Source organism: Phaethon aethereus (genome assembly GCF_964289735.1).
Source record: "Phaethon aethereus genome assembly, chromosome: 33".
NCBI classification, from domain to species: domain Eukaryota; kingdom Metazoa; phylum Chordata; class Aves; order Phaethontiformes; family Phaethontidae; genus Phaethon; species Phaethon aethereus.
Window position 1 is genome coordinate 591,222 of NC_138609.1, and position 16,672 is coordinate 607,893.

The 16,672-nt window shown below is 57.5% G+C and overlaps 1 protein-coding gene across 1 annotated transcript; it reads left to right on the forward strand.

Moving 5' to 3' along the window:
* Nucleotides 1–8,777: 8,777 nt before the first annotated feature.
* LOC309414866 (E3 ubiquitin-protein ligase TRIM7-like) lies at nt 8,778–15,224 on the forward strand (the record flags this gene model as incomplete). Its single annotated transcript, XM_082012242.1, has 7 exons — nt 8,778–9,290; nt 11,769–11,855; nt 11,943–12,170; nt 12,824–12,846; nt 13,355–13,470; nt 13,827–13,859; nt 14,698–15,224. The coding sequence occupies 7 exons, from the start codon at nt 8,778–8,780 to the stop codon at nt 15,222–15,224; spliced, it is 1,527 nt and encodes a 508-aa protein (XP_081868368.1).
* Nucleotides 15,225–16,672: the final 1,448 nt, after the last annotated feature.

Sequence of the window (16,672 nt, forward strand, 5' to 3'; positions counted from 1 at the left end):
GGCGAACGCCCCTTTCCCTGCGGCAGCTGCGGCGAGCGCTTTGCCCAAAAAGCCCACCTCCTCCAGCACCGCAAAACTCACTCTCCCGACCGGCCCTACAAGTGCGGTGACTGCGGCAAACGTTTCGGCGAAGCTCCCCACTTCCTCGCCCATCAGCGGGGCCACGCCGCCCAGAAGAGCTACACCTGCGGCGAGTGCGGCAAGGGCTTCGCTTGGGCGTCCCACCTGGAGCGGCACCGCCGCGTCCACACCGGTGAGAAGCCCTACGAATGCCCCGAGTGCGGCGAAGCTTTCAGCCAGAGCTCCCACCTCACCAAACACCGCCGTAGCCACCTTCCCAAGGCCGCTTTCCCCCTCGCCCCCCAACCGCTGCCCCTCTCCAGGACCCAGCTGATGGGGGAGAAGCCCCACGGCGCCATGGGGCTGGTGAAGCCACCCGGAACTTGCGGCAGTGAGGAGCCCTGAAGGACCGAGACCCCCCGCATCGGTGCGATGGACGGGGAGGGAGGACCCTGTGCCCAAGGGAAAACTTGGCTTGGGGACAAATCGAAGGACACCAAGTGACACTTAAGGGGTGGTGGGTGGCACCCGGGAGGGTGACGGTGTCGCCCCAGCGAGGCGTCAGGGTGGGATTTATCCTTCCCGATGTCTCTGAGCAGCGATGGGTGAAGGGTGCCTGCACCCTGCCGCGAAGGGGACCCCGGAAAGGGACGTCTCGGGGGAGAGGGAGCCTCTTCCCGAGGGAAACAGCGCTCTGTGCCGCCGGGGAAGGATGGGGGTAACCCGGGGCTGGTTTCTTGTGCCAAAACACGGTGTGGCTTGTGCCTGCTCCTTGCTGCCGGCAGGCTGGCGAAGAGGACGCCGCGTTGCAGCGGTGGAGAGGGTGAGATGCCGAGGGTGCAGTGGGCTCGGTGGCGGGAAGCGCCGGCATGGGGCGAGGAATAAAAAGGGAGCCCCGTACCCCGTACAGCCGCCTGTGTCTGGCTCTTCTTGTGCGCCGGGCTCCGTCGCTTTTCCCTGCTCCTGGTAGGAAACACCGTGAGCACCTTCACCCTCTCCAAAAACAAAATCAGGCTGAGACGTGCAGAGGGGTTTGTTTTTTTTTTTTGCTGAACTACCTTCTACTTTATTACCTGCTAACCCAAGCTGAGGAAACACCTCTCCACCCTTGCCAAATTCCCAGCTCGGTGCATCCCAGACTGCCCTTGGCACAACCCAAGCAGCATTCGGGGGGTCCCAGCGAGGAAGCAGCAAAGCCGGTGAGCGAGGCAGGTCCCCGTGGCTCTTCCCTGAGCCATTTGCCACCCAAAAAATCCCCCGTTTCCCCACATGAACGCTGTGATTTTGCCAAAGGGTCCCCTTCCCATATGCCCAAGCTCTTGCCCCCCACAACAATGGGGCAGAGGATGAGGAGGGATATAGGGAGAAGCGGTGTCTCTCCACCGTGCTGAATTATCACCCAGCCCTCCCCAAATCCACCCCCAGCCTCCTCCATCCCTCCTCTCCCTGTTTCCCCCCACAGCCCCTATGCTGGTCGCTACGCCCTGGCACGCACCGCTCGTCCTCCCCGTGCCCCCTCCCCACTTCACCCCCCTTCCCCAACCTCACCCCCCACTCCAGGGTGTCCTGGATCCCCCCAGCTGCTGCAACAGCCTTTTCCTGCCCTGTGCTGGGGAGGGGGGGGACAGACCAGACTCCCACCTCGGCAGTGGGGCGTCCCCAAAGGCGGAGGGTGGCTCTGAGCCCACCCCCCCTGTCCCCACGGCCCCATTTCAAGAGCTGGGGGGAGGCAGAGTAGCCCAGGGCTCCTGGGGGGCAGAGGCATCGCTTTGCAGGACGTCCCCCTCCCCAGGCCTCCACGCCATGGCGGGGGGCAGGAGAGCCTTGGCAGCCCAGCCCCTGGGGGCTGAGGAGGTGGAGGAGGAAGAAGGCACAGGGTGCTGCTGGAAAATGGAGCTGGGCTCTTCGGGCCAGAGCTCGGAGGGGGTGGGCGTCCCTCCTCGCCTCTCGCCCTCCCACCACGCAGGCGGCAGCAAGGAGAGGGGGCTGCGGCCCCCGGTGCCAGCAGCAGCAGCGTGCAGTCGCTGGTGAGCTGCCAGGGCCGTGCCGAGGCCGAAGGCTTTGCCGCATTCGGGACAGACGTGACGCTTCTCTGGGTCTCCCTGCGTGTGGGCACGTTGGTGCCGGTTGCGGTGGGAGCTGCGGCCGAAGCATTTGCCGCAGTGGGCGCAGGAGAAGGGTTTCTCGCCGGTGTGAGTGAGCCGGTGCCGGTCGTAGTGGGAGCTCCAGGCAAAGCCTTTGCCGCAGACGCTGCACTGGTAGGGTTTCTCACCCCGGTGAAGCCGTCGGTGCCGCTCCAAGCTGGCTGGCGTGCTAAAACCCTTGCCACACTCGGGGCACGCGTGGGGCCGGCCCGGCTGGGTGGCGTGGGTGCGGCGATGGGCCAGCAAGGTGGAGCTGACAGCAAAGCTCTTCCCGCACTCCCCGCAGCGGTAGGGCCGCTCGCCGGTGTGTACCCGGCGGTGCCGTTCCAGGTGGGAGCTGACGGCGAACGCCCGCCCGCACTCCCCGCAGCGGAAAGGCTTCTCCCCGGTGTGGATGCGGCGATGGCGTTCCAAGTGCGAGACCCAGCCGAAACTCTTCCCGCACGCCCCGCACGGGTAGGGTTTGCCGCCTGCTCCGGCACCAGCTTCCTCAGCGGCTGCCGGCACGGCTTTGGCGGCGGCGCCAGCTTGCTGCTGCCGGGCGTGGGTGCGCCGGTGCTTGGCCAGGGCTGAGCCCCAACGGAAGCAGCGTTTGCAATCCGGGCAGGGGTATGGCCGCTCACCGGTGTGGACGCGTTGGTGTTTGAGGAGATTGGAGCTCTGGCCAAAGCATTTGCCACACTGCTCGCAGCGGTAGGGCCGCAGGGGGCTGCCGGCGGGCTCAGCACTGGCCGGCAGCGTCTGGGTACCCTTGTGCTTGAAGCGTTGCGGGTCCGTCTGGTGGTTGAGGCGCTTGCCGCAGTCAGCGCATTTCTGTGGGGGTGGCGGGGGCTCTTCCTCCGCCTCCCCGTCCTCCTCATCCTCGGAGGCGGCAGCAGCAGCGTGGGTGCGCATGTGGCGGTCAAGGTGGGAGCTCCAGGCGAAGGCTCGCCCGCATTCGGCGCACTGGAAGGGCTTCTCGCCGGTGTGGATGCGCCGATGCCGCTCGAGGTGGGAGCTCCAGGCGAAGGCTTTCCCGCACACCCCGCACTCGTAGGGTTTCCCACCCAGGTGGCTCTTCTGGTGCCGGTCGAGGGCCCCCGGGTCGGCAAAGCTGCGGCCGCACTGGGGGCAACGGTTGGGTTTCTCCCCGCTGGGCGCGTGGGTACGCTGGTGGGTGAGCAAGGAGGAGCTGACGCTGAAGCGGCGCCCGCAGTCGGGGCAGGCGTAGGGCCGCTCGCCTGTATGGACCCGCTGATGGATGGTGAGGTCAGAGCGTTGGATGAAGCACTTGCCGCAGTCGGGGCACTCGTGCGGGCGGTCGCCGGTGTGGATCTTCTGGTGCTTCACCAGGGCTGACTTGTGGCTGAAGCTCTTCCCGCACTGGCCGCATGTGTTGCTGGGCTGGCTCTCGCCCGGGCGCGTGGCCATCTCCCCTGGCCCCCCGCTCCCGCCTGCCTTCGCCCCGGCCTCGGTGGGGCTTGGGGGATGCTCCTCACCCGCAGCTTTCACCACTTCGGGCTCTTTCTCAGCGGCTTCTTCTCGGGGGGGGTCCTGTTCTGCTCCTGCTCCATCCTCTGTGGGGCAGAGAGAGAGACAGACACAACCCAGGCAGGAAACATCATCTCTCTCAGGGCTGGGAAGATGGAAAAGTGGTAGGAAAAGGAGGGCAAGGAGGAATTCCTCCTCCTTTTTTATTTCACATGCTCTTCCGGGTAAGCACCTACAGCAGAGGCGTCTACGATCCCCATCAATTCTCTCTGCCAGTAACATGGACATGATAATTCATCCACCACCTCCACTGCACCTCTGTGGACCACTCCAGAAATGCAGCTGTCTAGGAAGGGGGGTCCGGCATTTCCATTTTGGCCAGGACATCCCTCTGGCATTACAGCCTCACCTCCCCAGCATCTTTCTTCCATGCCATGGCCGAACCCCATGGCCTGGGGTACAGCTGCAGCCGTTACGTTGGGGGAGCGGTTTCGGGGAGAGGTCTGCAGGTGGGGAAAACCCTCCACACCTGCAGGAGCTGACCCCAGGCTTTTTACCTGCCGTGGTCGGAGGCTCACCTGCAGCCGGGGTTTCCCTGGGCATGTGGAGATCCAGGGCTGTAGGTTCATCCCTGTGGTCCAGGCGGGACAGCAGATCGGGCTTGGAAACGGGGAATTCTGGAAAAGAGGAGGGTTGAGCAACACGGATCAGGAGGGTTCTACCTTCCCCAGCAGCCCCCCAACCCCAGCACCCCTCGCATGAAGACATGAGGATCCAGCAAGCCGGATCTTCTGCCCATCCCAAATTTTCCGCTGCGGGAGGGGTAGGCTCCTCACCCAGCGCCATCAGCGTCTCGTAGCTCTCCTGCATCACGTCGCGATACAGTGCTCTCTGTCGCGGGTCCAGCAACACATACGGCTCCATGGCTGGTGACACCAGACCCCCTGCGAGGAGGAGGTAACCCCCATAAGCAGAGCTCAGCCACTGTCCTATGGATTTGCATCCATCGGTTGGATTCTTCATGCAAAACCCCCTATTTTATTAACCTGCGGATTCTCTAATCATTTAATAGGTTATTATTCTCTAATAAACTAATAGAAAAGCTATGCTGAATCACAAAACAGGGGTAAAGTGTGGGGACAGGCAGCTAATAAAAACCTCCTTCCTTTACCCCGCCATGTATTTTCCCAAATCCTGCAGGAACTTTATACCCTCTGCCTCTATCAAATCTGGCTGAACAATTTTTTTTTTGTTTTCCAAAAGTTAATGCGGAGGAGGAAGCAGAAAGGGAAAACAGAAACACAGACAGCACGATTCCTTTAAAAAATGAAAAAAGAGATAAAACCCAGCCCATGAAGAACACGTTTCTGTAACCTGCAGACAACACTCTGCTGAGAGATCTTTATCCTAAAATTAATTTCCACTCAGATTTTATCTCACAGCTAATTCCTACTGCACCAAACCCTGGGTACTTGTCCACAGGATCCTTCACCTTCCCAGAGACTCCTGTTCCAAATTTTCCAGGACCACCACCCCCCAAAAACACCCCGTAGCAATCACTCCTCCTCAAAGACGATAAATCACCCAGTTATTTCTCTATGCAAATCTCCAGCGCTCAGAGCCTGTGCTCAGGGGAAAACATGAGTTTTCTCAGCTGTAAGAAGCGGGTTTGGTGCTCTCCTTTGCAAAAATCATTAAAAACAAAATACCAGCACTCCCCCAACCCCTTCCTCATCCTCCTCTGTGAGCAGCAGGCATATTAGGATCCCAGTGCGTGGGTTGGTTTATTTTTTTTTTTCCCCAGCAGCAGAGCTACAGCGGACAGAGGAGGTAGGTTGGGAAAAGGCGGATTTGCAGAAGGTTGTCACCGACTTACTGATGCCAGGAATAAAAGGGCGATTTCGAGCATGGACCGCAGATCCCTCCTGCAATTTTTTCCCTTTTTTTTTTTGCTGGGTGTTTGTTTTTTTTTTTAAGCCTCCACCAGCATGTCAGCCCGCTTCATTTATTCCCCGGTAGTTTGCCATCCTGCTAAAAAAATAAAAATAAAGGGGTCAATACCGCAAGCCCTCGCAGACACCTCCGCTCCTGACCCCCCGGCAGCCCGTCCAGAAATGAAACCCACCCGCTTGAATGAAACGCCTGCAGAAAGACAACGGGGTTGGGGTTTTGGTGGGGTTTTTTGGGGTTTTTTTAATTATTTCCCCCCTCCCCAGGGATGGAGACCATCCGGGCACTGAGTTTAAGCTTGGTGTGTGTGTGGGCACCTTGGGGAGGGCAGCCGGAGGGGATGGGAGGAGAGAGGAAGGGAAGGATGGAGGGGGAAAGGAAGGGGATGAATAATAAAAAAAAAGAGCCATTTTCCGCTCCCTCTCCGCATCCAAAGACCAAACCTCCCCGTTACCTGCAGTCTCTGGCTCGGGAGGTGCTGTCGGCAAAGCCCGGAGATGCCCTCCCCACACTTTATCCCCCCAGAAAGCCCTTTTTCCACCAAAAAAATGGGGCAGGGGCTTGTGTGTGTGTGTCCGGGGGTGCGAGGGCCACGGGGAGCGGGTCAGCACGGTGCGGTGGCTGCGGCGTGACCGGGGAAGCCCGGTCCCACGGATATCCCGAGCAATAAGAGTTAAAAATAAAAAAGGAGAAGGAAGGAAGGAAGGAAGGAATAAAAAAAAAGGGGGGGGGGGGAAAGAGAGGGGAGAAAAGAGCTCTGCACAATTGCCAGGGCCCTCTGGCGGCAATAGCGATGGTGTCTCTGGGCGGAAATTAAAAAAAAAAAGCCTTGCAAAGTGAAAAATGCTCACTGGTGCCCTGGTGAGGTGTTTTTTTCCTCAAAATGTGGAAAAAAAGGATGGTTTGGGGGTTTGCCTGCCCCTCTGTGGGGCTGGGGATGTGCCCCCAGGAGACATTTTCCTCACGGAGGGCTGCGGCGGCCATCGCTGCCGGCCAGAAGTGTGACCCCATAAATTTATTGGTGATAAACCCATTAGGGACCACTTTGGAGCCAAAACTCCTGAATTTGGAGCCGTAGGAGGGTGCTGGGGGATGTTATAGCAAGTGTGGACGGAGGGGACTGGGCTGCCGGTCTGCAGAAATCCTCCCATTGTGGCGGCCACCCCGACTCTTTCCAACAGGGAAGGGGGTCTGTTTTGGGGGGCAAAAGGGGGGTTTACTGTCTGGGAGGGGGGTTGCCTGCATGTCGGGGATGTCAGGCCAGCAAGGAGTATGGCCCAAACGTGTTTAAGAGCCCCATGAGGGGCTTGGGGCTCACAGCAGCCTCAAAAATGGCCCCGTTCCCCCCCTCCCCGGGCCACAGCGGCCCTTTTGGGGGGCTTTGGCCCCCCGACAGGGCCCGTCGCCATGGCAACACCGGCTGGCTGCCCTCACCCAAGATGGACCCCATGGCTTCATCCCCCAGGGGCCATCTTGAGCACGGCCCTCCTGGTGGCAAGGGGAAGGCTGCGGCCATCTCGCCCTGCTTGCCCTGACTGCCCCACGCTGAGGTGGAGGCCGCAGCCATCTTCCCTCTAGCCCTGCCTGAGGGCGAGGGTGCCATTTTGGAAACGGGCAAGGGCCGCCATTTTGGAAATGGGCACAGGCCACCATTTTGGAAGTGGGCGCCTCCCCTCTGAGGTGCTCCGGGCACACAGGCCCTGAATTAATGTTTTTTCACCCCAATTTCTGCCCTCCCCAACCCAATAGTAGTGTCTCCTGCAAATATTGTCTCCCCAAAGCAAATTTCACCAGAGACAGTGAGGAAAATTTAAAGAAAAGCAGAGAAATCATGGTGGTGTATCCTCCACCTGCCTCACACTTCTCCCAGACCAAGAGGGATGCTCCTGGTAGGGATTATAAATCTTGGGAAGGACTATTGCATCGGTGCAGGGAGGTTTTGAGTTATTTTTCCCTGAATTCAGGTTCCTTGAGCTGATCTGTGACACTCACAGTGACATGGCGGAGAGGCTGACACAGCAGAGAGGCCGATATGGTGAAAACTACCCCCAAAAAAGTCTTCTTTTCCACCTTCGTGCCAGAAACCCCCAGTACAGTGACTTCCCACTTTTTTTAAGGAAAAACAGGTCCAGAGGAAGCTCCTCTAACTTCTTTTTTGGCAATATTTATTACTTTAAACTGGAAGACCCAGCTGCTGGGTGACAGGTGAGCAAGCCCAGGGCAAAAATGTGCCCCTTTCCACAAAAAGCACTAATTTTGAGGCAAAATGGGCTGCCTTGATGGTCTGCTGTGACCCACGGCAGACCCAAATCCACCTGGCGTCTCCTTTAGTTAGCAAAACAATGGTTTTAAAATGATAAAAAGCAAAGCCAGGCAAACCACCCACTGGCTGATAGTGCCATTAAGGATTAATTATGATCATGAAGCTGCAATTTAAACTAACTACATGCAGCAGGGGGTGTTGGGGTGGGTTTCGAGCTCCCACATCCACCCCCGGGGATGCTCCCTCTGCACCCTGGTGCCTTTGGCATCGCAACACCTTGCTGGCATTGGGGTGAATTAACCTGATTTAGGGACACCCCCATAAATGTCCCTTCGCTCCGGCCTGGTGGTGAGAACCAAGGGGAAAAGCATGAAAAATGGGAGGATGTTTCAGCAGGGTAGGGGGACAATCCCGACTGTTTAATTAAGAAAAATTAAAATCAGACTGCACCCTATAGGGACCGAGATGCATTCTCCCCCCACTCCAACAACCTATGAGGACCCCCCCACCTCAGCATCCCATAGGCACGGATGCATCCAGCCCCGCAACATCCTACAGAGACCCAGACATTCGGGGTCCCCCAGCACCCTACGGGCTCCCCCCCCCGCCCCGCACCCTACGGGCTTCCCCCCCCCCCCCCGCTCCCTATAGCCCCCCCGCCCCCGGCGTGCAGGCCCCGCCCCCGCTTGGCCGCGCATGCCCAGTCCGCCCCCTTGCAGGGAAAGACGCAGGCGTCCTAGCGTCCTGTGCCTTCCTGCGCAGGCGCGGCCCCGCCCCCTCGGCCCCGCGCAGGCGCGGCACCGCCCCTCCCGGCCGGCAGACGGGCGGCGGAGCGGCGCGGAGTGGAGTGCGGAGCTCAGCGCGGAGCTCAGCGCAGCCGGGGAGCCGGGATGGAGGCGCCGCCCGCTCCTCCCGCCGTACCGCCCGCTCCCTGCAGCGCGGCACGCAGCCTGCAGGACGAATTGACGTGCCCGGTGTGCCTGGAGTACTTCAACGACCCAGTGCTGGTGGCTGAGTGCGGTCATAACTTCTGCCGCGCCTGCGTGACCCAATGCTGGGAGGACTCGGCGCGGCGGCTCTGCTGCCCGCAGTGCCGGGAGCCGGTGCCGCAACGGCTTTTCCGCCCTAACCGTTCTCTCGGTAACATCGTCCACATCGTTCGCCAGCTGGGGCTGCCGCCGGGCCCCGCTGAACCGCCGCCGGGGCCTCCCGCCCCCGCCCCGCCTCTGCCCGCCGCCGCTCCGCCCGGCCCGCCGGGGCCGCCGCGCTGCCCCCGCCACGGCGAACCGTTGCGGCTTTACTGCGTGCAGGATCGCCGCGCTGTCTGCGTCGTCTGCCACCTTTCCCGGGAGCACCGCACCCACACCGTGCTGCCCGCTGAGGAGGCGGCCCACGCCGCAGAGGTCAGTGGCGGGGGGCGGCGGCGCACCGGGACTACGTGGCGGGGGCCGTAGGGCCGCCCTGGGGACGGCAGAGAGCTGGGGAGCACGTACCGTGTTGAGAGGTGCGGTAGGGGCCCCCCGGGATGTTGGGGTGCAGCGAGGACATCCCTTCCGGGGAGACCTTCTCGGGTGCAGGATGCCTCGGCCCCCCCCCCCCCATAATGGGGGATGCAATAAAGGGAGAGCAGAAGGGAGAGTACCAGCGACACCTCCCCTCCCCACTCCGATTTGGGGGTGCAATAAGGACGCCCCACAGGGTTGGAGTGCAGCCGGGAAGCTCCTCCCCACGGGAGGCAGTGCCCTTTGGCTGCAGTCGTGACCCTCTGCTTCCCAGGAGGGTGTAAAGGTGAGCCTGCTTGTCCCCCAGCCTGTAAGATGCAGTAGGGACACACACCATGTGTTCCCCCTCTCCATTCAGAGGTACCTGGGATGCAGTGAGGATAGTGGGGGGGGCCCCCCAGGGTGTGGGGTGCAGAATAGGGCCCCACTGGGGACCTCGTTCCAAGGTGGGTGCTTCTCCATGCAGCAGGGCAGGATATGGGGTGCAGCAGAGACTCAGATCCCCCCCAAACGGGGACCTGATGGGGTGGGAGCTGACCCCATGCAGTAGGGCAGGATGGGGAGTGCCCCCTGTGCAAAATGGAGCTGGCTTTAACTGGGAAGATACTGGGAGGTGGGGCGTCTGCTGGCTTTGTGTCCTGAGCAAAATAATTACCATGAGAATCCCTGGGGTCGCCTTTGTGCAGGTTTGGGAGTGCAAAATACCACTGTGCACCCCAAAATCCTCAGCTGCCATGTCCCTGTGCAGAAATGTTTTGGAGCGAGTAGGGACCCTGGCCCTTAGGGGTGTGGGGGCTTATGTTTTTTAGCACCAAGATTTGGGGCTAAAGGGGAGTAGGAATCCCCCAGAAGTTAGTTTTCCCCTCACCAAAAAAAAAAAAAACGAGCACAGAGCGGTTGAGCAATGTGACGCAGAGCAAATACGGAGCCCAGCCTCCGGCAGCTTTCAATCTCTGCTGAAACCGCTGCAGTGTCAAAGGGGAGACCCCTGTGTTGTGATGCGGGGGAGCTCTCTGGTGGAAGTAATTGATAATTAATAATTAAGAGGCTCGTGAGTGCAGTGGCCTGACCCTGAGCAGCCAGGCCTCATTCCTCCTGCGGGGTGGAGGAAAATCAAGATGCCGGACGGGGAGCGGATGTTTACTGCGCAGCAGCGGCTGGAGGAGGAGGAGGAGGGTGGCACCGGCACAGCCGGGGCGATCACAGTGGATCGGGGAAGGGGATTGCGTGATCGTTAACCACCACGCATTAATTCTTGCAGTTATCAGTATGGAGGCAGGTGGCACCAAACGCTTTTAGACTGAATTTTGTACTGAATTCACTGCGGGTGCCCGGCTGCGCCATCCCTGCAAGTCTTCAATGGCTGTGGTCGCTTTTAGAAGGAAAGTAGTTCGAGTCATTGTCGTGTCCCCTCCCATCCCCAAATTTGGGATCTTGCCCCTTTTTTAGGACTAATGCATATCTAAGCAGGTCCGCTATCGAATGCTGCTCAGGCTGTTGCTCTCTTGTGATTTTTTTTTTTTCCCCCCTCATTAATCTGCTTTTATGCATTTTTAACAACCGGTTGTTGCCCCTTGGTGGCTGCGTGCAACCAGTGTCTCTGTTTTTTCTGATCTTTGCTTTTATCTCGCGCTTAAATTCTGCGTTATCGTGAGGCACATGGTAGCAAGCACTGGTTTGCGCAGCCGGTTAACAACAGCAAAATCTTTGCGTTTTATTTATAAAAGATCTGTCATTGCTCCCAAAAGCCCTGCTGCTTCTTGTATAGTGTTGCTGGGAGGCTCTCCTTCGGAGGTCAAATGACTTAAACAAGGACAGGCATGATGGTTTCCAGTAATAAGCCGTTAATAGACTTAACGAGCAGCCTGGAGGTGGCTGGCCCCTCCATCTCGGTGAGGTTCAGACAGATGTTGGGGTGCCTCGGCTGGTTTCCCCGGCTCGTGGCAGGGCTGGGATGTGAAAGCTGATCCCGAGAGGCGCTGAGGCGGAAGGGGTTTTCATGTGGGTGGGACTTGGTGATTTGTGTTTGCAGCTGCGCTCTTAGCTAAAAAATGACTCTGATTTATATTTTTTGGCCTTGCTGCCCTTTCTTCATCCTCCTATACCTGGCTCCAAACTGCTCAGGCTGTTTTAGGAGAAAGTTTTTGGCTTTCTTGCATGCCCAAAAGTAAGGGTTGAGGATAACAGGGCAGGGGAGGACATACTGTGGTGATGGCCTGACTTCAGTTTGGGTTCATGGTGTCAAAATGCATGTTTGATGAAATTTGGCCAGTTCCAGCAGCGAGCAGCGCCAGAGGGAATCCCCCACCATCTGTTTCCTCCCTAATCCTGATGCCAAATAGGAAGAATTCCCAACAGATCTCCTCCTTCTCCTTCCAGGAGGTACCACAGGAGCACTTGAGCTCCCTGAGGAAAGGGCGTGAAGAAGCCAAGGCTGAGAGGGAGAGGCAGAGCGAAGACTTGCTGGTGAGTGCCTCAGGGCGGGGGTTTCCCTGAACCTCCCTGGCCACAGGAATGTCGGTCACACGTGGGTTTCCCCTCTGGGTTTTGCAGAAGCAGACGGAAGTGGAGAGGCAGAAGATTGTGGCTGAGTGCAAGGAGCTCCGGGGCTTCTTGGAGGAGAAGGAGCAGCTCCTGCTGTCCCGTCTGGAGGAGCTGGACAGAGACATCGTCAAGAGGAGAGATGAGAGTGTCTCCCGGCTCTCGGAGGAGATTGCGCAGCTTGATAAGCTGCTCAGCGAGCAAGGGGGAGAGAACGGCCCAGGAAACCAATCTGGGCAGGTGAGACTTCTGGGACGTGTCCTCCTAGCCCAGAGGTTATGGTATAGCAGGGTGTAAAACCCGGGAGAGCTTGGGTTGGGATCCCTGAGGGCAAAAATCCAGTTACAGGGACCGCAGGGTGCTGCTGTGCTCTACTGGGGAGCAGCTCAGGTCCATTAACTCCTTGCTGGAGCTGGCCCATCTGTGAGTCAGGGGTTTTGGCTGGTTGTTGGACTGCTGGGCTGTTTTTTAGCACAGCTTTGGGAGGTAAAATTTGTCCTTGTAGTAGTGAAGCTGCTTGGGCTCTCTTTGATACCAATAACTAAGAAATATGCAAACAAACCTCCCAAATGTTTTTGGTTTGTGTCACTCTGTTGCTGCGAGCCCTGAATCCTCATGGTTTTGGCAGCTTGATGGCAATCATGATTTTTCTTAATTTCTTTAAAAAGAAGCATGTTTTTTCCTCACTCACACTGAAAAAGGTGGGGGGAAACCCCAACCATAATTATAAACTAATTCTGCAAGTCCTAACTGCACTCTGCTTAGGAAACAGCTGCTGAGAGCTGATCCCCTCAGCAGAGCAGCTCTGGGGCCAGTTTTGGGGAGAGTTTTGGAGGCTGAGGCAGAAGAGAGACTCTTACTGATCAGCTTCTTGTTTTTTACTCTCTCTCCAGGGTGTTACCCCAGCTGGAAGCAGGTGAGTGAACCTGAGCCCTTGCTCACAGCGGAGGCAGAGCTGGTGTTGCAGGGCGTGCAGCCCATCCAGCTTTCCCCCCAGCCCTGCTTTGTGATTCTTGCTCACGCCCGGGTGTCAGCTTTGAGGCAAAACCAAACCTTTGCGAAGGGGGTTTGCGGCAGGCTGGGTTGCGGGAGGGTTTGAGCGTCCTTCCCGAGGAAACTGCAGAGTGACTCAGTTGGTGCGGGACCAAACCCACGCCATCGGGACCCGTATCAAAAGCTGGAGCAGGCTGCTCGGAGCTGAGCCAAGGCGTGAAGATCCCTTATCTCAGTGGTCTCCTGTGTGCCTCATACTGGGCAGCCCCAAACTGGACCCAGTCCTTAGGTGTGGCCTCACAAGTGCTGAGAGGGGGAGAATAATCCAACACCAAACCTCTTCGGCACCAGGGCAGGTTTCTTCCCTGCCTCTTGTTTGGAGCTTTTTTCTTTTTCCCAGAGGGAACCTAATGCTTCTTTCTTCTCCCCAGCTTTGAGAGCTGGATGTTTTGCAAGCCGGAGGCTGGCTTCACAGAGCTGGAGAAGAAACTCAAGAGCTTTTCCCAGAAGAGTGCAGTGCTGAAAGAAGTCTTGCTGGAGTTCAAGGGTGAGCGCTGAAAAAGGTTTTCTTTGAAAGTTGGTGCCTCCTAACGTAAACCTAATGTTTAATTAAACTTGAGAGCACAGCTCAGACACAATCATCTTTTATTTCTCCCTTGGGCTTGTTGGGAAGAGCTCTTTCTTGTTTGAGCATCTGCTCAGCAAAGCCATGCTTGCTGGAAAAGCAGCACGTTTCCCTTGTATTTCTGCATGGAAGTCTGACGTGGCCGTACGCGGTCGTTCCCAAGCAGCAGTGTTTGGTGGCTTGCCCTAAGGCGGGGAGCAAGGTTGTGTGTGTGTAGGCAGTCTCCGGGGCCTCCCCATGCGCAAAGGGATCTAAATTTCTTTCTTCTCTTCCCTCAGAGAACCTCCGGTTCGAGCTGGAGAATGACACAGGTGAGCACGGTTTGGTTTTGGGAGTCTGACCTTTGTTTTTGCAAGGCTTAATTTGAGAGTTTCAGCTTTCCTGAGGAGAATCTCAGTGGTAGGACCTTCAACCTAGCCTTAAAGGTCAGGAGAGGAGAAAATTATTGCTGGTGCTGCCAAGGGAAGAGGGGAAAAAGCGATCTAGCTGCTGGGAGGGTCCATGAAAGGCACAGCCCTCGAATTTGTTAGGAAGCCGTGGGGTTAAGAGGACTCTATGGAAGCTGATCCACTCTACTTGGAGCGAGGAGACCTTCGGCCCCGCTGGTGGGTGTTGGGTTAGCTCAGAGGTGGACTTTGCAACCCTTGTGTTTGCTGGTAGTTCAGGGATGTCGCTGGGCTCAGTCTCCTTGGCTGGGTGCAGGATAGACCCGTCTTGCTTTTAGCGATCTCTGATGTTCCCCTTTCATAGTTGTTTTCAGGCTGTGCAGCCCTAGTTCCTGACGGTCCCCAGACACGAGGATATTTATGCTCATTCCCCTCTGGCACTTGGCAGTGACTGGGAAAAAAAAAAGTTACTTCTGCCCAGAAATTTCTATTCTAGAGCAAGGAGATGTCCCGGATGGGGCAGGCTGGTGGGTTTGCAGCAGAGATCTGGCTGTTTCTCTGCTTTAATTAGAAAGTGGAGCCTGATCTTTGTTCCCCTGTGGCTCTTCAGGTGCTTAAAGCTTCTGGAGGTGACTCGCCTGGTGTTCTCCTTGTCTGGGTTTTGGGCAGGAATGATGAATCCCCTTGGAGGGTGGCTCTGATGAGGGTGGAAGAAGTGTCCTCAGCTTCCAGACGCTCAACATCCATGTTTCCCTCTTCCCAGGTGATCTCTCTCTGGACCCAGACACTGCCAACCCTTACCTGGTGCTGTCGGAGGACAAGAGGAGCGTGCGGCTCAGGAGCGCGCCCCAGGAGCTGCCGGCAAACCCCAAGAGATTCGATTATTCCTTCTGCGTGCTGGCGGCGGAGGGCTTTGTAGCTGGGAGGCATTACTGGGAGGTGGAGGTGGGAGATGGAGAGAGCTGGGTCCTGGGGGCGGCCCGCGAGTCGGTGCGGAGGAAGGAGAAAATCGACTTTGCTCCAGAGGAGGGGATCTGGGCGGTGGGGTTGAACTGGAAGGGAAAGAATTGGGATCAGTATCAGGCTTTCACCTCCCCGGAGACGCCCCTGTCCCTGTGCGAGAGGCCCAGGAAGATCGGGGTGTACCTGGACTACGAAGGCGGGTGGGTGGCGTTTTACAACGCTGATAACATGGCTCCCATCTTCACCTTCACAGCCGCTTTCACCGAGAAGATCTTTCCTTTCTTCTGGCTCTTCTATGTGGGCTCCTCGCTCTCCCTCTGCAATTGACCCGTCCAGTTTCTTTAACCCTCCCCAAGGTGACCTGCAAGTAGTACCCGATCCTGTCCCCTTTTTTCCCCTTGCTTTCAGACAGAGGACCCTGAAACTCATGGTTGTTCCTTGTTTTGACTTTGGGGTTAACTTTTTCTTGTTGCATTTAAAAGTTTTGGGTCTCTTTTACCCTGAAAAACCCTTCCTTTGGGGCATCGACCATTGAGGGTGGCTGCTTAAATAGCCTCTATGTGGGGTAATTTCCCCCCCTCTGGCCTGCTGTATAAGCAACCCCATATAGTTGGGGTGTGTTTTGTTTTGTTTGAAGTTGGCTGCCCCATGTAAACAGGGATGTAACCAGGGAGAAAAGCTACCTGAGGGGTTTATTGCATCCTGCATTGATCCATAGCTGCTGTCGTGCACCTGGGAAGCTCTCGAGGGCTAGAAAACCTGCGTGAGGAGGAGAGGTACCATGCCCAACCCCTGATTTTTGACACTGTTGCTCTGCAGGTCACCTTTTAGCTTCTCCCCTCCACCCCACCCTCACTTTCCTTTCCTGCCTGTGGAAAGGGCCGAGCCCGTCTTTAGCTGTCGCTAGCGCTAAGAGAGCAAAAACCCCACGATCTCCCTTGCTGCTTTCCCCCCCCGTCGTTAATGCTGAGCATTTGTAGAGCCGAGCGCTGGGAGCCGCAGCCCCGGGGATCGAGGCAGTGTGAGCTGGGGCTGGGGGTGAAGGGGAGAAGGGTGCTTTTGGGTCAACCCAGAAGCTGTCAGGGGTGTAGCTGTAGGGAGAGCCGTGGAGGTGCCGAATCCTGGAATCTCTCGGATGCGTTTGGCGTCGCAGATTTTTTGGGATTGGCTTTGTGGGTATGGGTAGCTCCCGATGGAAACCCAGGCCGTGTCGTGGGGAAGGAAAGGAGAAGCCTTGTTTTAGGTGTGATCTCGCGCGTGCTTATAAACCCCTGCCCGCCCTCATGTGATCCTGCGATGCTGTTGTGTCTCTTTGCCCTGTCACTCTGTTTAGTGGGGAAATAAAAGTTGCTGTGCAAAAACAAAACCAACCACACAACCCCCAAAAAACACCCACCAAAAAAACCCAGCCCTAAAAAGCAACAATTCGATGTTTTCTGTGCTCATTGCAGAAGGAGAAGCTCCTTTCAGGGGAGAGGCTTCGTCCTGCAGTGATGCTGAGCCACCCTCTCTTCTGAGATGAACGGAGCTGGGGACACCTCTCCTTTGTCCCCAGCCAGCTCGGGGGGCTCAGCAGAGTTTTGGGGCCTCTGCGGAGGGTCTTAAGCATGGGATGGCTTCGCCCCGCAACGGGTTCAGCCGAGGAGGGCTGCACAATCCCCCCTAACGCCACCAGCCAAGAAACACCCCAAGCTGAGCCCCACAGAATGGCCCCAACTCAGGGCCTCAGGCTACCTGTGATTTTAAGTTAAAGTTTAAATTGACTTCTTGAAATG